A 25,187-nucleotide genomic window follows, 5' to 3' on the forward strand; every position below is an offset into this window, starting at 1 on the left:
AAGAACATACACTAAAAGTTTAGCTTGCTAGAGCCTATTTGTCCCTTCAACCCTACTGTAAACTGAGCTAGTGCCAGGGCCCAGGTCTGTACAGACAGCTTGCACCCTCATCAAATGAATCAAGCCAAAGCAGCTAAGTAAAGCAGGCTTTTAATACACCTTCCACATACAAAATGCTGTACAGTATAAAGAAAGGACTAGAAAACTAGAGCTTCAAGTAATAACTGCTCAAGTTTCATTTCATTGAAATGTACAGAATACAGAAGTACAAGGTCTGAAACTGCCACAGCTGCTGCTGTTCAGAGGGAGAAAAACTCCCCTTGCAGATTCTGCAACCTTGAGAGACAGGATATCACAGCTGCTGTGTAAACTACAAGCAGTCTTCATCAGCCAGGACCTTCCAACTGGGACTCCATGAAGTCTGGTAGTTTCTAGCTTCTGGTTTTCTAGTTTCTGGTTTTAGAGTGGCAGGATCACAGCTGCTTAAGAACTAGCTATTAAAAAGGTGAGATTCTTCTGACTTTGAGATTCACAGGCCTGTGCAACAGGTGCCAGGGTCTTTAACTCAGATTAACCAGTAGCACAGTCAGTTGAGCTGCAAGGGTAGATGCTCAGGTGCTGCACCCTCTGTAAAGTTAAAATATCCTTTCACACAAGTCTAGGACAGTATTTAATTCATCCTAATTAAACTGCTCACAGCACCCCATAGTGCTAATTTTGATCCTACCAGTACCAGTGATCAGCTGTAGCCCCCAGAAGAGGAAGAGTAGCATATGCTCCGTTCTGTGTTAAGTGTTAATTTGTGACTAGGTGCAAGCAGCCTTTAAGCTGCTTTTTGATCTGTGTTCCTGGCTAACCTTCAGTAAAATCTGCTTTCAATTCCACCCCTCCAAAGTCAGCCAGTTGAAGATAGATGGTTGGTTTTGAATTAGTGTTTTCAGATCCAGCATTACTGGCACATCTAAAAGCTGCTACTACTCATTCCTCCATGCACAAGCAGCAGTTACCTTTAGCACCTTTGGGAGAGGGATACCCCCCTCTGGACATATGCCTCCAGAGCTGCCCCACAGGTTAGGCAAATGGATGATCAGTTTTGCCATGATATCTCTTGAGCTTCAAGAGTAAGCTCCATACCTTTGATTTCAGTGTGGGCTGTAGAAGAGCCATTTAGCTGTCCTTCTCTAGGCAGACCTGGGGAACACAAGATACCATTTAAGAAATGTTATTTGGTATGGCTACAACCAACTAGAACCCCAGGAAACACAACCTGAAGCAGTGAACAACCCAAGGAAACTCACTATTTCCTGTTCCTGCTGTGCTGGTGCCCCCACAGTGCAAGAGTGGGAAATGAGTGGTTTGGAAGTTGCACCTTGGCCGGGAAGGATCAATCTTACACCTCAAATCTAGATCAGCAGGGTATTGTAGGCTGCATGAGCAGCCACCATTCATACTGGAAGCATAGGTGTAGAATTCAGAACTACAACGGTAACCAGTAAAGGAAACTATTTGGCTTGTGTGTCTGGTGTTTTGATGGCTAAAGGCCTGAGCTACTTTCAAACAAACAATCTGCTTTACACTTAGAAATGGAGGTCCTCCATCTAGTCTGCCAGCATGACTGGAGAGCTAGAGAACAGAAGCACCCAGAGAGAGACAGCTGAGTTGGTGGAAGGGAAAAAGGCTTGTTACAGAAGAGGGCAATACACTGCATTGTTTCTGGAGGCAAAGCTCATTACATCATCCCTGCCCCTCTCATGTCTGCTGACTTCAGGGATTCCCTACACACCTCCATGCCAGGAGCTCCATGGGCCCTGCCATTCCCCCCTCCTCACCATGCTTCTCTCCCAGCACCATTATTTCCTGTCTCTAGGGGAAATAAGTCTGATCTATAGACAACTAGAGTTATGTTACAGACATACAAACACCATGAAGTTGAGGGTCAGGCATTGCTTTGCTTAGGCAATGAACTTCAGGGACTAACAAGCTTCTCCTCCCCCCTGGAATGTTGGAGACTCAAACCACCCTTCAGCCATGCTGTCTGAGCATAAATCCGACTTGCCAGCTATCCTTCAGCAAGTTGGTTCCTTTCCCTGATAGTTCTAAAAGGTAAATGCAAGAAGCCAAAAATTTGGCCTTTTATACATCAAAGCATCAGCAAGAGGCAGAAGCTGGTTTATTTTAAGTCATTTGCAGGTCAAGCAATCCAGCTGCAGGAGTGTTCCACCACTCATTTTGCTGAAGGTGTAGAGCGGAGGAAAATGACAACTGCTAGAAAAACTAGAAATCATGTTTGATGTGTAGGAGGTACAGTACCCAAGCAACAGTACCAAAACCACCTACTGTAGTTACATTTAACCACCACTAAAGTGAAATCAGACCCCAACTGCATTACTTCAGCAGAATAGTTTGGGGAGAACAAATGATTCAATGAGTAATAAAATGTGAAAAAGGAAGATTACTCCTTTGGCATAATCTGTACAGGAATTCAGATCTTCTGTTAACTGGTATTTTAGTGTCACCGAGGGAGTAGAGAAAGGGGCAGTAATACCTAAATGAGATTCAAAGCTGAGATTCTCCACTGCTTGCATCCGAAGCAGTGGGTATTCACCCACGAAAGCTCATGCTGCAAAATGTCTGTTAGTCTATAAGGTGCCACAGGATTCTTTGCTGCTTCTACAGAACCAGACTAACACGGCTACCCCTCTGATACTTGAAAGGTGAGAATGGGTAGCTTGGGCTTTACCATTATAACCCCCACTCCGAGCTTGCTAAACTATCATTTAAACACAGAAGCCCTTGCTGAAGTGGCTTGGAGAGATGAGGTGATGCATGCCAGGGTGTGGTGCATTGCTATTCACCACAGAGCCCATCACTCTATGTACCTGTTCGATCCCGCACGGAGATCTCACTTGTTAGCCTCTCAAAGTAGTCAGGTAAGTCTGCGTATTCATTTCCATATGAAATGACTTTAATCCCTTTATCCAGCATGTTTTCACGGAGCTTCTTAAACTCATCCACATCTCCCCTCTGCACAAGCATGAAGTGTTCCAGGTCCGACTTGCGCTTCACAGATTCTAGGAAAAGGGCCTGAAACGTGGTGTCATCAACAGTCCTGCCACAGCCCAGGAACAAGAAGGATTTGTTTTCATACAGCTTCTGGATCTCCCCCTTTAAAAGGGACAGATAAAAAGTATCTTAGCAGTTTGGGTAGGTTTTATTGCAGCCTTCAAAATGTGCAAGTTACACACTAGCTGGCTTTTACCAATTACATCCCAGGCTCCTTGCAATTATTTAAATTAAGAACTCCAACAATAACTGAACTATACCATGGCAACTCACCCATTCATCTTAAACACAGATTCACCCTAAACTCCCAGGATAGAATCCCCCACCTTGTAAGTATGGCCTACCTTGTGTGCCCACGTGTATACATTAAAATGCATATTAGTTGCTTGCATCCATTTTACCAAGCGCTCCAGATTGCTCTGTGGCCATGACCTGTCCTGTTAGTTAATTACTAATCCCCTAATTTGTGTATCATTGCAAATTTGTTTTCTGCCAGGTCATTAATAAAAATGTTACTAATGTAGGACCAATCCCTGCAGAACCCCCTAGAAACACACCCGCTGAACCATAATTCCCCATTTACAATGACTTCTGTTAACCAGCTTTTAATCCACTTAATGTATGCCATGTTAATTTTATATAGTACTAGTTTAATTAAAATGTCATGCAGTACCAAGTCAAATGTCTAAGTACATTACATCAACCAACCAAACTTGATATTTTGATGAGGTTACAAGTTAGTTGGACAGGATCTATTTCCATATGCCCATGTTGATTGGCATTAATTATATTACCATCTTAATTCTTGATTAATTAAGTCCTGTATCAGCTGCTCCATTATCTTGCCTGGGATCAATGTCTGACTGACAGGCCCATAATCACCCAGGTTATCCTGTCTGCCCTTTTTAAACCACATCAGCTTTCTTCCACTCTTCTGGAACGAATTTAGGAAGGTCGGCTTTAGTAGGCCTGAGAAATTCAGTCCAGACTGTCTGATCAAGAGGGGGTTTCTGGATGTTTCTGTACCCTGTAACTGAACATCCTATTCTAAATATACTCTAGTCCCACGCTAAGGACAGTGTTTGACGACACACGAGATCTATAGATATTTACATGCAATTGCCAGGAGGTAGAAAACATTGATTTTATCCACCAATCCTACCTCCAGGCAGAGAAAATTCAGTCTCTCAGGGTAACTATCATATCAGCAGAAAGCCAACACCAAGTCTGCCATGAGCAACAAGTGACAGTGAAAATGTAAACACCCCACCTCTCAATACAGTCTGAGTCTTGTCCCTTTCAAGGCAAGGTTTGTGAAATCTGAACCGTCTGCTGAAGCAGAAATATTAACTGGAAAAGCCAGCCTCATTACCCCCAAAAGATGAAGGGAAAAGCCAAACAAGCACAAGACTGTAGATAAGCAAAGCATTCTCAGCTTGGGTGTCTGGGGGAAGGGAAGAGGGCACAAGCCGGCTGAAGCTCACCATAACCTCTGTATTGCGCAGCACATTCTGATACCCAGCTGGATGAAGCACTATTCCACTAGGGTTTGTGTAGACTCCATGGATATGCAAGACACTGAGCCTCCTTTTTTCTTGCGCCCACTCCAGCACCTGCACAAAATAAACACAGCCTGGGGAATATCAGCAAGAAGTGCTCATCCGTTTGGGTTCCTGGGCAAGTCAGAAGTTAGTGGGGGCAGAGTGGGCCATTACTCGAGGTCTTCATTTGTCAAATCTCACATTGCAGGAATTAAACTGTTAAGGAACATTCCTGAAACTCTGGAGGAGGAAGAGATGCAGAGAAATCCCAGTGCATGTGAAGAAAACAAACCCACATCATCTTCAAGGCATCTAAACCACAGGAGGCCAGTGCTTATCCAAAGCCCATCAAGGGTCAGCTTGGGCCATTTCTCCATAGGGGAACCAGATGCTCTTCCCAAGCTCCTCACTGCAGGTCTTGCAGTCATCATTTTTCACTAATTGCTTCAAGTTATTACCAGCGTCTAGCTTTTCAGGAGCATACTGAATTTCAGTCTATTTGAAAAGTTAGCATCTCCTTCATGTCCCTACTCTCATGAGTTCCGGATACAGCTTGTCATACCTCAGACTAAAATGGTGCCTCAATGCTCATTTGCACCAGAGGTTCGGTTGTTTGTCCTAGTCTCACCCACTGTTGATAGGAAAAGGTGGAATCCTGACTCAGAACTCAGCAAGGAAAGGATAAACAAGCTGACATTTTAATATGCATCTCTCTTAAATCTACATGTTTATTCTATTTCCAATCTAGACTCAAAACAGTTTTGAGAAAGCTTAGCAGTTTAGCCTTTGTATGCTTCAACAAAAAATCCTTATCACGTTTTCATAGTTTCTTACCATGTTTGCAAATTCATTCCTATACACCTCATCTCCGTATTTAATCCTGCAATGACTGAGAATGTTACATTTGTATCATTGGAAATATATCCAACAGTACAGACTGGGAGGTCATGTCAGAGACTGGAGTTTAGAAATGTGAACTGTGGTATATTTTACTTAGACCTAATGGGGAAATCACTAACTCCTCACACTATTTCTATAGCCCCTGCAGCATGCCTGCTACTTTATGGACAGTATGGAGAGCCGATTCTTGCCCAAGATCTAAACTGACAATGTAAGGATCAGGAATAGGATGCAGAGCGCCAAGTGACTGAGTGGTGGAATTTAGAATGTGCTGTTGGTTAAAGTAATATAAAGTTAGGATTTTATGTCTATTGGGTGACTGATGCATCATGGGAAGAACTAGGGATCAGAAACCTTGTTGGGGAAGCAAGGAGGGACTCAGAGGAGAGTTCTGACACATGGCAAAGTGTATGGGGTCCCAGGAAAGAGGGTGGGCTACATGGAAGAAAGTAGAGATTACAGGAAGACAACGACAAGAAGCCACATGGTGGATGGGAGAAGGAAAGGAGACAAAAAACAGAAAAGTAGATGGGTTAATTTGTGCAAGGCCTTGAAGGTTATGACCCTGTGTGCATTACATATTCTAGAATGTACCCCAAAAGGAATGTGTTTTATCTAAAAAGACTGATAGATTTGTTTGGGGCATACAGCTTCCTGCATAGTTCAAAATCTTAAAGCCAAGTCCCACCTGGAGTCAAATAAAGCTGGGAGTACATTGGCAACTGAAAGCCAGGAGTCCTAACAACAGATCAAAGCAGTACGAAAGCTGTTAAAGATGCCTGGAGGCTTCTCCTGAGTTACAAGGATGTCCGCCAGCAAGGATCGACATTTGGGATGCAAGGAACTTGAAGGATGCACTGTTCTTACCAACCCCTCTCCCAGAATACTAGAGACACTTAAACGTACAACACTATGGATCATCCAGCCTGGTGCATTTTATCTACCACTATAAATTGATGTCAGTGTCAACAGCATGACATTTCACGTCGGTGCAGGATGTTCTACCACCACTGACCTATGCTTTGTGTGAACAAAGAGCAGAATGTTTAGCCTGGCTGACACGCTATTTACCCTTTTTTCATCAGTAAGGTCAAGAGATTCAAGCTGTTTCCCTTGGTCTGCTGCATACAGTTCCAGCAGGTTATCAAAGTTTGTGGTTAATACGAGTGCTCCATTTTCCATTAAGCGAAGCACAGACTGAAGCAGTTGTTTCCCAGAATCTTCCATCTTGGACTCCAGGTCATCAAACACCTCGTATAAACAGTCTTTGAAAAATGTGGAGCGGACATTGCTAGTGCGCTGTGGAGGGAATCAAACAAACCAAGGTCAGAGTTGGGAATCTGATTCCCTGGAGCACTTTTCATACCCTGTGGACGAGGGTAGTATAGAAACCTACACACATAGCCTGAAGTGCTTTGCAAAGCAATGAGTTAGCGGGGGTGGGGGGGCACAGATTATGTGCAAGGCAAACAGAGCAGCAGTTATGTGATCAGAACAGAGCTTTCAGGTTAGAGTGCAAGGCTGCATTAACAGCGGAGATGGAATGTTGGCCAGGACATCAAACTGATCATCTGCCCGTCTAGGCGTGTCTAATATGCTCATCGCTTGGAGCCAGAAGCAAGGCACCCTTGCTCTTTCCTTCAAGTACAGTGGGATCTTTACTCAACACTCAGGCAGGCAGAAGGAATCTAGATTGAATCATTCAGAATAGAACACTTAACTGCAACACCTCTAGTACTGCCCTTTTGTAGGGAGCACAAGGCCTGAGGTCGCATCTGAACCCACAACCCCAGAAATAAGACCACTGGCAGCCAGGCCTCCCCAAAACCCATAAATCAGAAGCACGTTCTTCCCCAAACACCACATCCTCAGGGCTACCCCCTCCAGCCGCCCCACCTTTGAGAACATGCTTACCCGTAAATCACTAAGGAAAAAATAACATTTACTTTAGGCTGCTAAGGGAGCAGGTACTTTCTGCAATACAGCTACGTAAGGAAACAGCGTATAAAGCAAGTTGATCTCCACAGACAAACTAGCATCTGAGCCCCCAACATCATGACATTCTGGGCCAGAGCCATTAAGCTCTCACTGATCCCAGCCAGACTGGTTTGGTGCCTTGGTCCTGGCACACTAAGTGGTGGGAGCAGCCACTTCATGCAACTCTCTCAAACCTGAGGTTGCCCCAAGGACAGGCCCAGGACCACTGGATGGGTTTCAGAGAGAGCAATACCCAGCTTTGACTGGAAGGTCCAGCCAGGCCCAGTCAGGGCAATGGCTGGGGAGAATCCTTGGCCATCCCCCTGCTCTCAAACCCAGATTCTACACATTGAAGTTGATGAATCCTGCTGCATGTGCTCACTCACCGGAGATAGTTTCTGGATAAGGTCATGGGCAACATGAACAAGGTTCTTATCTTCTTGGAGACCTTTCTGAAACTTTCTGCTCTCCTCCTCTTCAAGAAGATCAAAGTCAATAGCAGCATCCAGCAGGGCCTGGATTAACCCTTTCCAAGACTTCAGTGCTGGGACTTGAGGAGCTACTGCTGCACTGATCCCTGTCCCAATTACTAGAACAAGTTCCTGGGGTTTTTTCGTTTTAAGGCTTGGCAACAGTTTTCTGGAATGAAGTAAGAGAGAAGCACATTTGTGCTGACATAAATGAGTGTCCCAAACGCACACATGGGTCCCAGAACTTAGGAGACAATGGCCAAGGCTGAAGGGGTTGGCATGCAGGACGTGACAGAGTTCCCTCAAAAGGCAATGCACAGTTCTACAGGCCAGTAACAGCCAGCTATAGGTATGAGAGATTCACAATTTGGTCCTTTACCAGCCCTGTTAAGGCAAAATGCCCCATCGCCCTGGCCAACTTCTAAAGCAGAGAAAGTCAAGTAACTTTAGTTGCAGGGCAGCAGAGATCCTGGCAATTGGCCCTATTTAGAAATGCAGGTTAGAAGGATGGCTGGATTTTTGGTGAGCCATGAAAAAGGAGCAGAGTCAAAGCTTAGACCATGCAGAGTCTTATAACAGGGACCTTCTGCCCGCCCACCCCCTTACTTTGCTGGCGGTGTACCTGTACTATGTTTTAAGTCATATTTTGTCAACACCCTACTGAATTACCATCTCTGGTGATTACACACTAACTACAGCAGGGTTTACCCAGCAGAGCCCAGAGAGTTTCTGGTAATACTCAGAATGAGCAAAGAGAAGCAGGCCAAATACAGAAGGAACAATCTATAAACTCTTGACACTCGGCAAGGATGGGAAGTAAATACAGAGATACCTAGGGTAGGTTTACACTGCAACCTCCCCCTCCACAGCAAGTCTCAGAGCCCAGGTCAACTAACTCGGGCTTGGGTTATGGGGTTTAAAATAGCAGTGCAGACGTTCCTCCCCCCTCGACGGGTCTCAGACCATAAGCAGGAACACCTACACTGCAATTTTTAGCTCAGTAGCACAAGCCCAAGTTGGCTGATCCAGGCTCAGACTTGCTGCAGCAGAGTTTTGGTTTTTGCAGTGTAGACATTCCCATAGTCAGTGCCTGTGTCTCAATGCAGGTTCTGTACAAGCTGTGGGGGTACAGCAGTAGATTGATCTGAAAGCTCTTTAGAGATCTGCACAGTCCCGTGTGCTAGCTGCCATTTGAGAAAACTGTTTGATCCTTTGCTTTGTGCAGTATGCGTTATTGGTTGCTATTGCAAATCTGGCTCTATTCGGTTTATTCAGAAAATTTAGGCAATTAATTCTGAACCCCAATTCTCCCCCCATCATCTACAAAAGAAACAAGCTTTCCCTAGTAATATGGGAGTGAAATGTTAACCAGGCCTTTTTATATTTTCAGAATCCTGTTGGTTGAAATCCAGAGTATCAGAGCATGAGCCAAATAAAGTGATGATTCTAAACAATAACAGCTCAGGAAAGAGATTCGGTTCCCACACTGATAAGCAGTAGGCATTTCTATCATCGCATTCCTAGCAAGCCAGCCTACACTTCCAGCTTCCTCTCTGTTCATTTTAAAATTCAGCAGGGTGGAGGAAAAACACATTCCCTTCCCTCCCTCCCCCGGCCCAAAAAATTAAAGACCTGGATATTTTTAGTTATTTAAATTAAATTTTATTTCACCCACCTTCCTGCCTTCTCACAGCCAATAAATAAGTCAGGTTAGTTGAATACACTTTCCCACAGAACCAACCCAGAGAGAACATTGAGTGCTAGCTAATATCTAAGCACCCTCCAGCATGATAGGGAGTTAAAGAAACTAAAGCAAAGCAGATGCCCTTTTCTGCTTTGACAAGGAACAAGTCCTGGGGATTTTCTTAATCTTAACCTGTAGGACAAGGGAGTTAAAACAACACAAGAAACAGGATGGACTGAATTAAACCAAGGCAACTTAAATCACCAAGTGGAAAGCCTCAATTTGGTACATATTTTTGGTAATGAGCTACATCAGGGGTTCTAAAACTGGCAGTCAGGAACCCTCAGGGGGGGTTGCAAGGTTATACTTGGGGGAGTCACAATCTGTCAGCCTCCACCCCAAACCCTGCTTTGCCTCCTGCATTTATAATGGTGTTAAATATATAAAAAAGTGTTTTTAATTTATTGGGAGGGAGGCGTACTCAGAGGTGTGCTATGTGAAAGGGGTCACCAGTACAAAAGTTTGAGAACCACTGAGCTATATGATGGGACCTGGCCTCTGACTTCAGGAGACACCAACATCTGTGATAACTTCCCTAGTCTCTTGCACCCAGAAGCATAGCCCCTGGGTCTCTCACAGGATCAACCCTTTAATACAGTACAAGAGCTATTGTTCCATATTTATAAAGCTTCACCTCCACAGTTAGGGGCAGGGAGGGGGAATCTAAGTCCTCCTTTAGATAGAAAAGCAGCCTTTCACTCCATGTTTGATAGAGGCTCATGGAGTCAGTATATTTATTTTTTATTTAAAATGTTTTAAGAGATTATAATAAGTAGACTAACATATTTTGTATTAAATTCAGATTTTAAACAGGTTTCATGTAAAAAAGAATATAAATTAAATCAGATTTATATCAAAAATATAATTTATATAAAATCTGATACTCTTCCCTCCCACCCCCCCAAAATAAAGAGAAAGAAAGAAACAGATATTTATCTACACAGACAAGAAAACAGTGGTTATAATGAATTGTTGAAGACAGCATATATTGTCAGACAAGCATTGGGAAGATCACTGAGTCTTAGTGCCAGATGTCACACCCCTTTCTAAAATGAATGCAGGGTCATGGAAAAAAGTTCATCATTTGCCTCTTACTAATATTTCAATGGCAATGTAGTACAAGTAAGTTTACCTGGGCTTCTTCACAGGTGGTATTCCATCCAATGCGTCGTCTTTATCCAAGTTCACACTCACTGTAGAAGCCATCCAGTTTCTGCAGTAGACAAATTTACAATAAGCAAAATGAATAGATCTGGAGCAGTCTAAATAACTAACTTTGAAAATGAAGAAGAAATATTTAGTCTTATCACTTTTTGGCTAAGGACTGCACTATTCTGGACTCTGCACTTCAGCTCCAACCTAGCTGCTCATCTTTACTGAGCCAAAAACTTATTTTTAATGAAGTTTTGCAAAGTATCCAGGAGACTATTCTAATGGATACTGATCACAAATAGCTTCAAACTCCCCATTAGCTAGCATATCCTCTCAGAAGCTTAAAAGTAAGAATTCCTTACCAGCTCCCCACTAATATTTTTCACCCAGGTTCAATAGCTGAAATTAGCATGGTTGATTTGGTTTTAAAAAGCATCCATAATCATTGTGCCACTAAATTACCACTCCTGAGGCCAGCGTGACACTGGGATCGCCTCTTCTCCCCTGCAGCAGACCTCCCCCAAGATACTAGCATTGGCATCAAGGCAATACCTCAATCCTAGTCAAACACCTTCATTTTACCTTGCCCACTCATCTTGCTTGGTTGGCCTAAATCTTTGGGCAATGTTGGCATCTCTCTGAGAACAAACTCACAGCTCCAGGGCCGGCAGGAGAAAGCACAAAAGATTTTTGTTGACGTTCCAAAAGCGACTATTGTGGATTTATTTTTGTTCTTCAGTGATGCATAAATGATCATATTCATTAGATATCTAGACTTCAGAAGACTTTTTCATGCTGACAATTTAAATGTCAAATTCTATACTTGAAACCCTTTGTCAATACCCCTTCAAATGAAATCCTCGGTCAGGAGAATTGCCAGTACATGTCTCCTGTTACTAAGTCAGTCCCTCCGGAGTAAGACTGTTCCAAGGGGAAGAGAGGGTCTCTCTCAGTCTCTATTGCCTACTCAGTCCTAGGCCATCTCAAAGGGGCCAGCAAGATTCTAGTTTGTGCTAAATGTGATGAACATTTTTGTGACATGGAAGTCCGTTCAGTAGCAACTAGCCTGAGACCATAATTTATTTTACAGAGGGCCATTCAACCTGGGCCAGATCTGAACAAATGACCTACAGGGGAGTAGTCCCCTGAGTCAACAAACAGCTTTTAAGGCAGATTGTATTTTAAGGTAAAAGCTCAGTGCCCTCTTAATACGCCTCTACCCCGATATAACACGACCTGATATAACACGAATTCAGATATAACGCGGTAAAGCAGTGCTCCGGGGGGGGGGGGGGGGGGCGGCTGCGCACTCCAGTGGATCAAAGCAAGTTCGATATAACGTGGTTTCACCTATAACACAGTAAGATTTTTTGGCTCCTGAGGACTGCCTCGATATAACGCAGAGGTGTATTAGTGGCTGTAAACTGGGGGAACTGAACCTAATGTCTTCTGCATCTTAACTTCATGGTCCCAATTCCATTTTAGTAACACTGACACAGACCCAAGGAGAGCAAACAGTGCTGAACATTTTCCCTGCAGCGGTGTAATTTAAGTGTGACCAACTTGGATTTTCTGTAGTTTACAAAAGAAAAATAAAACTTTACTCCTACATCTTGTTTTGATGATGTCTCAAATTCCAGCCCTTCAGGAATTTTAATAGCCAAGTGATAACCTTTATGAAAATAAGATAGCTAAATAAAGTGGTGGGAAAGTGTGTCTTCGGGTACCTAGGAAATCTATAGTTTTAAAATTTTTCCTTCATGTATGCAACCTACAAATCCATTTCAAACACTGCTGGCTAATTTCCACGCACCCCCTGGTAATGCAGCTGTGTTGATACAGACCCCAGTATTGCATACAACAGTGTCACTGGTTTCCAGAACTAGAACGATGCTCATTTACAACTTACACTGACAAAGCACATTAAATGGTGATCAGGAAAAGCTTACTGCAGGCTCCCATTGATACATCTACCTGACTTGCATCAGTGTCCAACAGGAATTACTAGGATGCAAAGAAGGGAGAACACATTTTTAGAATCCCATTGGCAAAAAAAAAAAAACACAAAAAACAAACCAGCCTTCAGCATGAGCCAGCACATTTAGCAACCTTACGTTTACATCCACTGAACACCACACACACTAAAGGCTGGTCTACACTACGGGGGGAAAAAATCGATCTAAGACACGCAACTTCAGCTACGTGAATAACGTAGCTGAAGTCGAAGTATCTTATATCGAATTACCTACCGTCCTCACGGCGCGGGATTGATGTCCGCGGCTCCCCATGTCGACTCCGCTACCGCCGTTCGGGTTGGTGGAGTTCCGGAGTCGACAGGAGCGCGTTCGGGGATCAATATATCGCGTCTAGATGAGACACGATATATCGATCCCCGAGAAATCGATTGCTACCTGCCGATACGGTGGGTAGTGAAGACGTACCCTATGACACACCTGAAGGCGGTGTGAGCTAGCATGCTCTGCTCTAAAGAAATTCAGTAGGGTAGAGACTTTGGTGGTTGGCTTGAAGGTGCAATCTGGAGGGCAGGGACTCTTACTTGCCTGGCCACTATAATGGCAGAATTACACTGATTCAGAGAGTATGAGTCTTTTGGAAACCTCAGCCAGACAGTCCCAGTTGATTTAATTTAATGTTGCTGAAAGCTACAATCATTACATTCAGCCTGTATTGATGGACTTAAGTTTGTTTCAGTGACACATTTAAATAGATTCTATTGCAAAGAATAGCTCTACCAGTGTTGTTGAAGGTTTCTTAACATACACAAACATGAAAAATTATTAAGTGCTGCTGTCCACATTAATATGATAAAGATCTGTTAACAGGAATAATGGCATTTTTAAGGAAATTAAAACATTCAGTGACATCTATGGGTGGCACCACATACAGGTGAGTCACCATCACTCATCTCCATCTTCAGCTTCCACCCAGCACTGTAGGGAGGGAATCACCCTGCACAGGCACCAGCATAGACTGGATGGTCCAGCAGGTCTCATTTCTAACTTACATTACATATCCCTGTGACATGGCACCTTCATCATCATTTCTTCCTGTCCCTGAGCCATCATGTTCTCAGCTGCAGGGCAGAAAGTATCCCATGGGACAGGCAGTCCCCTAATCACCTCTGAAACAAATCACTGCATGGACATCTTACCACATTGACTGGAGAACAAAGATGGAGAATCCAGGGGTTCAGCCCACAGAGCTGACACTGTGACCCAGGATGATTTGGGGGCGTGGGAGTGCAGAAGAGACTATATTTGCTACGTGCAGCTCCCAAGCTTCTGGCAAGTAAGATTCAGACTTTAAGGCCAGAAGGGACCCTTGCAACGATCCAGTCTGACCTCCTGCACATTGCAGGCCAAGTTATCAGTGTGGCCTGCAACGTGAGATCATCATGATTACTGTTTACAGAACTCAAAATACACCCTGGATTTCGTCCCACATGCTGATATAATATGTGCAGGCTGTGCCTCTTGTAGGCCTCAGATGGCCTTTACTAGTATCCTCTTTTTGGCAGGGGGTACTCACTTCTAGAAAGTTTTGACCTTCTGCATTGGATTACTTCTTTTCTGCAGTACACTGATCACCGCAACACTGGAAAAACCTGTGCGTGTACAAAATGAAAATAATTTCACCACATTCCTTCTGACTCAATATATGTTTGTGTAAGTTTTTATATTAGTTTCACCTCATCATATATCAGGCAATTGACATTCAAATATCAAAACTGTTTATGGGAGTTTGGATGTAAGCATTTCCCTGTACTGTTTGCAAACTCAAATTGTGCTTAGCCATGGGAGTCAACGTGAAACTGACTATAAACAAAAGTTAAACTGAATAGTTGTGTGTTTCACTCAGCCTGGAAAGTGTAAACAAACATAACTGGGGAAGTCAATTTATGGTATGAAGGGCCTTTTAAAATAAATTCGGATTTTTACTTAACTGGACAATGTGTCTAAGTTATTGTCAGGAACTAGACCTTTCCATCACACTGAACCTCTGAAACAAGAGAAATTATTCCTAGGACAGACCTCAGGAAAGAGTGCTTATATTTAAAGCATTAGCAGCAGTCAGGCTATTACTGGCAGGGATTACTGTTCTTAGGATCAAGGTTTTAATTCCAGAATCAAGAAATGTAAGTCTCCCGGTCATGTGCCAAGGCAAATGGCTGCTCTCCAGGGGGGATGGAGCTGAGAGAAAATGAGCATCTTTTGAGCCAGGTTATTAGGCACTGGCAATATACAGCGCCTGACAACTGCATTGTGGAGAAGGCTGCAGAGGGGAGTCTTATGCTAGCTGGTATTGCTGTGAATGGCAGCACAATGAAGAACAAAAGTGAAGACAAAAATGAATAGCAACATGCAGACAAAAAACAATTGTTCATTCTTCCTGCTTCCTGAAACGTCCCAGTTTATGCTACAGTAACTTTGGAGACTGTGTGACCATCAAGCTCTTAAGGTTTCTTGGCTCCAGAATCCTATTCTCCCATCATAAGACTATCCCTCTTCTATGGAGGGAGGAAAGATCAAAAGCATTTTTCGGATGGTTTGAATAAGTCAATTTTTTCCCCCCCACAATGGAGAAAGTCAGTTCATATTTATCTTGTGATAACTAGCTCCTGTTGATCTAATTCCTGGAGTGAAAATCTGAGCTCTTTATCCTGATAGCTCTATACAATGCTGAATGCAGGTGAGAAAAGGTTTTTAAGATAATGTGAAGTGACTTACACTTTGATTTGAAATGAGTGTGCAGAGTCAAGAGATAACTGAACACCCACTATGTGCAACCAAAGTGATTTTTAAAATGGATCATCCTTAAATCTACACAAATGTCGTCTAAAACTGTATAAAACCTACACAAACAATAAATCCGTAACACTTAGACAAGACGCAATCAGACAGCTGTGCAAAAGCATTCAAAGGAGAAGAATTAGGGTACAACTACAGTAAAACCAAATGCTTCAACACAAACAATACAGGCAGTCTCACAGCTATTCTACAGATTAGACCCATTCTACTTTGAGGACACCAAGGCACAGAAAAATTATGTGGCTTGCTCAAGGTCACAGGAAGTCTGTAGCAAAAGCACAGCTGCTAATAGATAATAGATAGATTAGCACAATTGCTAATAGATACCAATGGATCCCCCAACTGAGGAAGTTAAAGCATATTTCAGTGGTGAAAAGCATGATATAGAAGATGGTACTTCTATTGATAAGTACATAGATAGCTTCTATCATAGATCATATAAATATCGCAATACATTGCATAGTACGCCGCATCTTCCTGAATGGACATAGGAACACTACAACCTAAAGTCTGTATCTAGGTGTTCTATTGGACCGTTCCTTGAAAGTCAAGGAACATCTTACCAAAGTCTTGCCAAAAATAAAGACAAGAAACAACCTGATCAGCAGAACAGCTAGATCACCTAGAGAGCCAATGCGCAGACACTGAGGGTTTGTCTACCCTTACAGTGCTGCAGCTGCACCATGGCAGTGCTTAGCGAAGACACCAGGAGCTTCTCCCATTGACGTAGGCACTCCACCTCCCCGATAGGGGGCAGCTACGTTGATGGAAGAAGCCCTCCTGTCAACACAGTGCTGTCTATGCAAGGAGTTAGGTCAGTGTAACTATGTCGCTCAGGGGTGTGGATTTTTCACACCCCAAGTGACAGTTATACCGACTTAAGTTGGTAGGCAGACCAAATCAGAGAATATGGGCTTGTCTTGTGCTATTCTGTAGCAGAATATCACTCCCTAGTGTGGCTCAGCTCTTTTCACACAGGACTAGTAGACACTCAGCTGAACGAAACAATGCGTATGGCAGGTACTGTGAACCTGACAAATCTGGCCTAGCTGTCAGTTCCGTCCAACATTGCCCTTCTGAGACAGGTGACAAGTTGCCTTGCAGAATCTGCTCCTTACAGTGCAAGACGTGCGATACCTACCCCTCTAAAGATGTGTTTAAGCCATGGAGACACCATTTTAGCTCAAGGCAACCCCTTTTGGACAAGTCCCCTAAGGAACCTTGACATCACCTCCAGGAGGCAGAATAGGTGGCAAGAACAAGCTTCCAAAGCCCAAGGCTATGAGTTGGTCATGGATTTTGTGTGACCTTCAGCCCCAGGTGGTTGGAGTTGTCAGCTGCTCCCCCCGCCCCCCACGGGCAGCGGGGCACAGGCTGTCAGCTCTCCCCCCCCTTATTTTTAGTAAGCATCATAGACAGATCACGACCTCCATGAATTTTTGGTTACTGCCCATGACTTACTAAAAATAACCATGACCAAATCTTAACCTTACCAATGCCTACCTCTGACAGATCCACCAGTCCAGCTCCCTGGTTTTGACCTTCCCCCAACATCTTTGAGTAAAGCTCGATTGCTTCACATGTGTAGTGATTAGGTGCGCTGCTAGTGACTAAGTGAGGCCTCTGACTCTCCCCTTTGCAGCTGTGGCCAGTCAGAAGATGCAGGCCATACCCATCGGTAAGTGCTGCCTGATTCCCTCATGGACTTGCACAGTGCTCTCCCCTCAGCTACTGAATGGTTAGACACTTAGTCTATGCAGATGTAATACACACAAATTCACAGCCATGAAAAACGTGTCAGACTGCAATCAGACTGCCTCCATGAAATCTAGCTACTGGAGGGGAGGGCTAGGGGTTGTGTTTTGCGTGAAAGATCTACACACAAGAGCATACAGAAAGGAGAAGAGAGATCCATCCACGAGCACAGTAAGGAACAAAAAATGCATCATTTTTGCTAATTTGATTAGAAAGTCTGAGTTACTGAAAGTAATGCAAGTACAGTGACTGGAGTAAATGGAGTTAAATCAAGTTTGTAGTAGAGTTTGTACATGGATTTTTATTAAAATAAGATGCATATACAAAGCCATACTGTACTATAATTTTTCTGAGTATTTTTATTTTAGAACTGAAGGAATTGATAGCTTCAGTTTCCAGGTTTGCATAGCACACACACACACAAAAAAATCCCCATAACAACTGACTCCCTTACAGGCAGTCTTAACTGAGAAACCAAGGACTGAACGAGTCATGAAAACTGAACTCTCCCCTTCCTATCCCAAAGGTAGGCCCTTCAGTGAAGATTCAAGGCATAGTGGCAGTTTGCACTGCAAGAGGAAGCCTGTACTGCTTCTGCCAGTGCTGTTGTGTGACTTCAGCCTACAGTGAGGTCAGGCCTGGACCTGCCACCAGCACAGAGATTAATCTAGGGCAGGGGTAGTCAATAGGAGGACTGCAGGCCAAATCTGGACCAACAGATGCTTCTGAATGCACTGTGAAATCTTTCTATTTGCTTATTATCATCATTATTTTTGTATTATTTTCTCTGGAGTCTGCTCCTTGACTATATCTTGACAAAAAATAATTGATTACCCATGATCTAGGGCCTCATCCTGCATTCTTTGCATGCTCCAACTTCTCACTGACTTCATGCGAGTTTGGAGTAGCACGTCCCCAGGGGTTTTAGGACTTAGCTGTACAAATATGTTGTCTTTAACAAGAGAAAGTAATTCAAGTTAGGGGTTCCCTATGATATGGAGTTATATACAGACATCAGAGCAGATGCTGACCCAGCACGATTTAGGAAACAACGTCACCTAAGAGCTGTGTCTTTTTCTACCTCATTTTGAATTTCTGCAAAGAATGAACTGCAACATTACCGGACTGCCCATGCAATGAGTACTATCAAATATAACAGATCATCCCTTCACCGTTATCTTACCTTTATGTTTTGTTCTGCTGTCCTCTCACCATCCCTTTGATTAGATTGTATCACTGCAGATCCAAAGAAAAGTTAGGTTTCAGAGTAGCAGCCGTGTTAGTCTGTATCTGCAAAAAGAACAGGAGTACTTGTGGCACCTTAGAGACTAACAAATTTATTTCAGCATGAGCTTTCGTGGGCTACAGCTCACTTCTTCAGAAAAAGAAAAAAGAAAAGTTAGGAAGACTCCAAACACGTAAGAGTTTCTTGCCAGTTCTACCCAACATGCTCTCATTATTCCCACATTCTGACACAGAGGAGATCAATGGTCAGATGTTTCTTGGATACAGGAGCATGTAATGAGATGTACCTTAAAGAACCCTTGATTGCACTTACAAAACGGTCACTGATGACAGACCAATTTATCTCTGAAGTATGATACTTCTCAAAGCAAAGATCTGTGTGTCAGGAGGCACAATAGCACACAACAAACAAGAGCTCTGTATGAAGAAGATAGACATTATCGTTGTCTAATCCTGTAGATGTTAAGCACCTGATCTTTTAACTCTAATCAGTTCACTAAAGAATGTCACACACCCCTAAAACATGAGTTGGTATGTTTGATAAATTCTTGGTTACCTAACTAATAAGTTTCTTTTCCCCTTATGGAAGCAATTCTAGGGTGTTTACTTGAGAATCTTGCAGCAGGAGGACACAGAATCAAAGATAACTGTGCTTTTCTGGCAATGTTGTGTAATACTGTCTGCTCCCTGCATTTTGCAAAACATAGCCACCAGGGTGGATTTGATTTCAATCATTTATTTAACTCACTAGTCAGGAAGACTTGATTTAATTATGGTTTTCTACATAAAAGTGCATTCTTGTTGGTTGTTTTAACCTTAATACATACGCTTCACAACTCAGAGATAGATGTATAGTGTGTACCTTCTAAAAATGAAACCTACATTTTTAAACAGGGATTTATTTTGAAAACTTTTCAGATTAGTTTTGCAGCTATATCAGAAAATGAATGATTGTTTGGTGATTTCATTTACCAAATGTAATTGAAGCAGATATTTATGAAGTCATTGGGAGGTGAACTATCTCCAATTCAACAGGTTAATCAATAATATTTGGAGGATTTTCTTGCCATGCTGTATTAGGAGGAGATCACCACCAGACAGACACTTAAATTGTTTTATTTAACTAAAACAACAATGTTATGTATTCTGGATTTTTTTTCTTCAACATATAATATTTTAACAAAAAGCATATGTCCCTCGCATCTCACATTTATCTCCAGACATCTTCTCCTTGTCCAGATCTATTCTGCCCCCAACAATCTTCTATTCATTGAACTTTTTGAAACTTTGCACTTTGAGAGAGGTAAGGGATTGACTGTGTACACAAATTTGCAGAGGGACAATAGGGTTGAGGTCTGTTATTTCTCACCTCTATTTATTTATTTTAAAATATTGTTGCTGTTAACAAGCATGTTACCTCTGGGGAGACATATCCACAGTTTGAGAACTGCAAAACTAAGCATCTCTGATGGTATCTTCTAGGCTGAGAACTGAGTCCCATTACATAGATAGAAAGATTAACCTAAATAATCTATACAGAAGCTTGTGGAAACCCATAAAATTGGGTCCCTAATCCATGAACTATTGGAACTCATTTACAAAACTTTTCTTAACCATTACATGAATATATTGTCTCATACTATAGAATTAGAATTTATAATCCCTATTCCATGATGAGATAGTTTTAATTAAGATACATTATAGCTCAAAGCTATCTTTAGATTGGATTTTTTGGGGGAAAAACCTATTAAAAAAATCTAATTTTTTTTTTTTTTTTTTTTTAAATCACTGATTTTTATCCACCCTGGAAGCCACACAGATCACCTCAGTAACTTTTGGTCTAACCAGTTCTTGAAACTCAGCAGTGATTGTGTTTTAAACCATCCCCCTTGGAGCTTAGAATTCTTTCCTAATATCTAGCCCAAACTTTCCTCCCTTAACTTCAGATCATTCCTCCTACCAACTTCTGAGAATTAAGCACTGCCTTCCTATAACACATGGTTATCTTCCAAGGTCATCCCTGGGATTATGTCCCCCGTACAAAGTCATCTCTTTGACTAGATAAATTCAGCTCCCACAATCTCTCCAAGTGACCTATCCTCTAATTCTCAAGAGATTTTTGTTTTTCTTTAGGTTTCCTACATCCTACCTAAATTTTGAGCCAATACTGTAGGCAATAGTCCTGGTGCAGCTGGTTGGACAAGACTTGCAGGGAGGCAGTTACAGGACACTAATTTGGCATTGTCATCCTGCTTCACACATCAGAATTCAATAGTATTGCTTTTTTCATGCTCCCATCCCTCTATATGCTCCTGTCTGGTTACCTATTTATCTGTAACCTCAACAATTAAGTCTGTACTTGAGTTTCCATCTATACTATTTGCTTCTCCCAATATGTTCCCAACAATGAGGCGCTGCTTCTCCTGAATTATAACTGATTACACGCTAGATAAACCATCACTCTTGATCTGAAAACAGGAGATTAATTTACTTATCTGATTAAACTTATTTACAGTAACTTAGGGTTCATACGGGAAGCCTGTTAACTTCACCAGGGAGGTCCCAAACTAGCTTGCTCTTTGTAGATTTTGCCAGCTTGCTAAGGCTCTAGCAAAACTACTGAAGAGGAGTGAGCTGTCACATGGAAGTGCTAAACGAAATAAATAGTAAGGAATTTGTTTAGATAGTTTGCCCATCGCAAAGCTGAACCAGATTGTGCAGCTTAATCTTGGGTCAACTTAAGAACTTGGTCTGAAAGTTACACATTTTATTCACATATTGAACAATAAATTAAAATGACTGTTAAATACTAAGAATGGAACTTGGTTTATGATCGTAAGTACTGCAGGACTGCAACACCAGTGTCACTTTAATAAAAGCTCAGAAATTTCAGCTGCAAAACAACTATTTTCAAGTACTCCTCCCTAGCTGACCATCCTATGTTGTGCTACCTGGGAGGTGAAAGTTTCAAGAGTTAAGCTTGGCCTAGGGCAGGCACTACAAAGGCAGCAAGCTCAGTCCTTCAGGGAAGGGACAGCCTCATTCATTTAGGGAAACACCTCACTCAATCAGAAAAAGCGAGACAGGTGGGGGGAAAGAAGATACAGTAAATAGGAGGCATGGAGGCTTTCAGGGCTGGGACTGCACACACAGTAAAAAAAAGTTGACACCAATCAGCTTTAAAGGGTTTGCTGGCAAATCCCGCAAAAACTAGGAGTATGCAACCCAAAAAGAGGATTTTAAGTTTATAGAATGAGTATTTTTAGCAAAGGGGTTAAGACGGAAGCAAGATTGCATCAGAAGGCACAGTGGAAAACAAGGGCTGCAGGGCCTACAGAGACAGAACAAGGAAGCTAGTGGCATAACAACCAGGCACTGTCAACATTTTAAAGTGAGCTCTTTATGTGCAAGATCAAAGGATGAGGATGGGTTCCGAAGACTACCAAATCCCATGACAGGAAGAAATCATTAGATTCAGGTCAATCCAGAACAGTCAGATTTCAAATTTTCTAAGAACACTGAAAACCTGACAACTGAAACTTAACCTGTATTGCACTAATCCATCAAATTCCCTTTGTTCCCTGAGGAGCAGCGGGTATGGAAGAGCTCCACTTACTTGAGAGAAGACAATAAGGGGCTTACAGAGCAACACATCTTACCAAAAGAAGGTCTATCACTAAGCAATTGGCGATTACCTTTACCTCAAGACCAGAATATTATTTTGGTCATGGAGGATGGGAGGGACATTGGGGGTATCCTCTGAATAAGTAACAGAAATACCTCAATATGCATGAGAGTCAAAAAGGGGTAGAGCCCATGGTCTAGTGGTAGAGAACTGAGCTGGGATCCAAGTTCAAGATGTCAGCTGGATTCTGCATCAGGGCAAACAAGGGTCTGGGAACAGTAGAGAGTGATAAAAGTGGGAGCTTTCTATACTATTTTTATGAATAGGAGTCTCGGTTGAGCAATTTGATTTGGTATTGTTACCTACTGGATGCAGAGGAGTGAAAACACTTCTCCTGGAACAGAGGAGTGACATGAGGTGTTTGGGTCCCACAGCTGATTGGGGTGAGATAAAGGCACCATCAAGAGATGTCTGAAATCAACATATTGACAGAAGACCCAGAAAAAAACATGGAAACTCCAATGACTGAACATTAACACTTAACAATGGAAGGCCCAGACAGGCTGAACAGTGAACTCAGTATGATTTGGCAGCAGAAGGACAATGGATGGGAGATGTCAGGAACCTGCAATAAGAAGTGTTCACAGACACACAGCAGCTCTCATTCAGGGTTCCCACACAGAGAGCAGTCTCATGGGACTCAGAGACAAAGGGACAGAGAGAGCAGATGAATTCTACAGAAGGATGGCTTGGCAGTGTCCCAGCTTTTGCCAGTGTAAACTCTGCCTTAGGTTAGCATACAGAAAGCAAAAGTTAAGTGCTTCTAGATGCTGCATTGCAACTGATTCAAAACCTACTCTGGTTTGGAAAAGGCTGCTTGATATCACAGCCAACATTGATGTGCACTGATACCTGAAACTGGTGAAAAGTCTCTGAACAGGATTCTCTCAGTCAGATTCACTGTGCAGCCCTAGCACTCATAGTGACAAATAGGAGTGCTGGAGCCTGAAAACCCTGTCTCCGAGGCATTAAAGCCGCACAGCCTATCCCTGCAGAAAAGTGTGACCTTTTAGGGTCTGGCACACTAATGGGTAACTCCCAGCACACTGTTTAAAGGCCATGTGACAGCCCAGACCCTGTCAATCTGTGACACAGCAAACTATCTTAAGCAATGTTTCCACTCTCCATACACTAGAAATAGCATTTATTGGTCCTTTCTTGGTCAGCAAAAGGGAGAGGGAGTTATCAAAACATTAACCTGGCCACATCTATACGAGGAAAACAGTCCTTGAATAGAGCTAACACATTAAAACTATGCCCTACCAATTTACAGTAGGATTTTAACAAGGATTACCCAACATGTTTAAAAAAACAACACCTTCTTGCCAGTGAAGAAAAGGTCTTTCGGGGAGGCCCGGTCAACACAAAGTTTTGCTGACATGTAAGTGTCAGCTAGGATGGGGGCTGCATTTTAATGGTAGGCGAGCAATTGCCACAGAGCATTGCCAGCTGCCCCACCCCAGAGGGGAGCTGCATTTCAGTGCTAGGTGAGCACTGGCCAGACTACAGCGCTGCCCCGGATACCTGCTGCTGCCCCAACAAGGGCTGCATTTCAGTGCCAGGTGAGCACTGAGCACTGGCCAGACAGCACGGCTGGCCCGGGTACCAGCCGCCCCGCCCCAGAAGGGGCTGCATTTCAGGGCTAGGTGAGCATTGGGCACACAGCACCGCCGCCCAGGGACCAGCCGCCCCGCCCCAGAGGGGGCTGCATTTCAGGGCTAGGTGAGCACCAGGCACACGGCACCGCCAGCCCGGGGACCAGCCGCTCCGCCCCAGAGGGGGCTGCATTTCAGGGCTAGGTGAGCACTGGGCACACAGCACCGCCAGCCCGGGGACCAGCCGCCCCGCCCCAGAGGGGGCTGCATTTCAGTGCTAGGTGAGCATTGGGCATACAGCACTGCCGCCCGGGGACCAGCCACCCCGCCCCAGAGGGGGCTGCATTTCAGGGCGAGGTGAGCACCGGGCACACAGCACCGCCGCCTGGGGACCAGCCGCCCCGCCCCAGAGGGGGCTGCATTTCAGGGCGAGGTGAGCACCGGGCACACAGCACCGCCGGCCGGGGACCAGCCGCCCCGCCCCGCCCCAGAGGGGGCTGCATTTCAGGGCTAGGTGAGCACTGGGCACACGGCACCGCCGGCCGGGGACCAGCCGCCCCGCCCCAGAGGGGGCTGCATTTCAGGGGTAGGTGAGCACCGGGCACACGGCACCGCCGGCCGGGGACCAGCCGCCCCGCCCCAGAGGGGGCTGCATTTCAGGGCTAGGTGAGCACTGGCTAGACAGCACCGCCGCCCGGGGAGCAGCCACCCCGCCCCAGAGGGGGCTGCATTTCAGGGCTAGGTGAGCACCAGGCACACGGCACCGCCAGCCCGGGGACCAGCCGCTCCGCCCCAGAGGGGGCTGCATTTCAGGGCTAGGTGAGCACCGGACGCACAGCACTGCCGCCCGGGGACCAGCCGCCCCGCCCCAGAGGGGGCTGCATTTCAGTGTGAGGTGAGCACCGGGCACACAGCACTGCCGCGAACTCACCTGGCTGTGGCGCCCCGGCCGCTGTTACCGGCCCACGGCCTCCCCCGTCACCAGCCGCTGCCGGTTCACGCAGGCGCGCTGCGCTGCCCGGAACACCCCTTCCTCCGCGCAAGCGCATTACACTCTCCTCGCGTGTCTTACTGCGGAGGCGTCTTGCAGACGCGACTCCTCCCTGTGCGCAGACTCGTCCCGCCCTCGGCTCTCCGTTCTGCGCAGGCGCACGCCCAGCTCCCACCTCGCTCTCGTGCCAACGAGGAAGAGATGAGAAGGGCAGGGGAAAAGCCGCAGAGGTGTTTCCCT

The 25,187-nt window shown here is 44.3% G+C and overlaps 1 protein-coding gene across 5 annotated transcripts; it reads right to left on the reverse strand.

Moving 5' to 3' along the window:
* Nucleotides 1-134: 134 nt before the first annotated feature.
* Nucleotides 135-25,156, reverse strand: FAM118B (family with sequence similarity 118 member B). Of its 5 annotated transcripts, XM_039496184.1 has the most exons (11): nucleotides 24,888-25,022; nucleotides 18,615-18,721; nucleotides 14,397-14,472; nucleotides 12,757-12,851; nucleotides 10,828-10,908; nucleotides 7,868-8,120; nucleotides 6,576-6,803; nucleotides 4,548-4,676; nucleotides 2,880-3,165; nucleotides 1,135-1,191; nucleotides 135-627 (listed from the first exon to the last, which is right to left on the reverse strand). In XM_039496184.1, the coding sequence occupies exons 5-11, from the start codon at nucleotides 10,899-10,901 to the stop codon at nucleotides 587-589; spliced, it is 1,068 nt and encodes a 355-aa protein (XP_039352118.1). In that variant the 5' UTR covers nucleotides 10,902-10,908; nucleotides 12,757-12,851; nucleotides 14,397-14,472; nucleotides 18,615-18,721; nucleotides 24,888-25,022; the 3' UTR covers nucleotides 135-586. The 5 variants fall into 5 exon arrangements, with proteins under 5 accessions (XP_039352118.1, XP_039352115.1, XP_039352117.1 ...); XM_039496181.1 differs by lacking the exon at nucleotides 24,888-25,022 and adding an exon at nucleotides 25,029-25,156 and having other exon boundaries at nucleotides 135-1,191; XM_039496183.1 differs by having other exon boundaries at nucleotides 135-1,191; nucleotides 12,797-12,851.
* Between the last annotated feature and the right edge of the window lie 31 nt (nucleotides 25,157-25,187).

Source organism: Mauremys reevesii, linkage group 12 (genome assembly GCF_016161935.1).
Source record: "Mauremys reevesii isolate NIE-2019 linkage group 12, ASM1616193v1, whole genome shotgun sequence".
Classification (NCBI taxonomy): domain Eukaryota; kingdom Metazoa; phylum Chordata; order Testudines; family Geoemydidae; genus Mauremys; species Mauremys reevesii.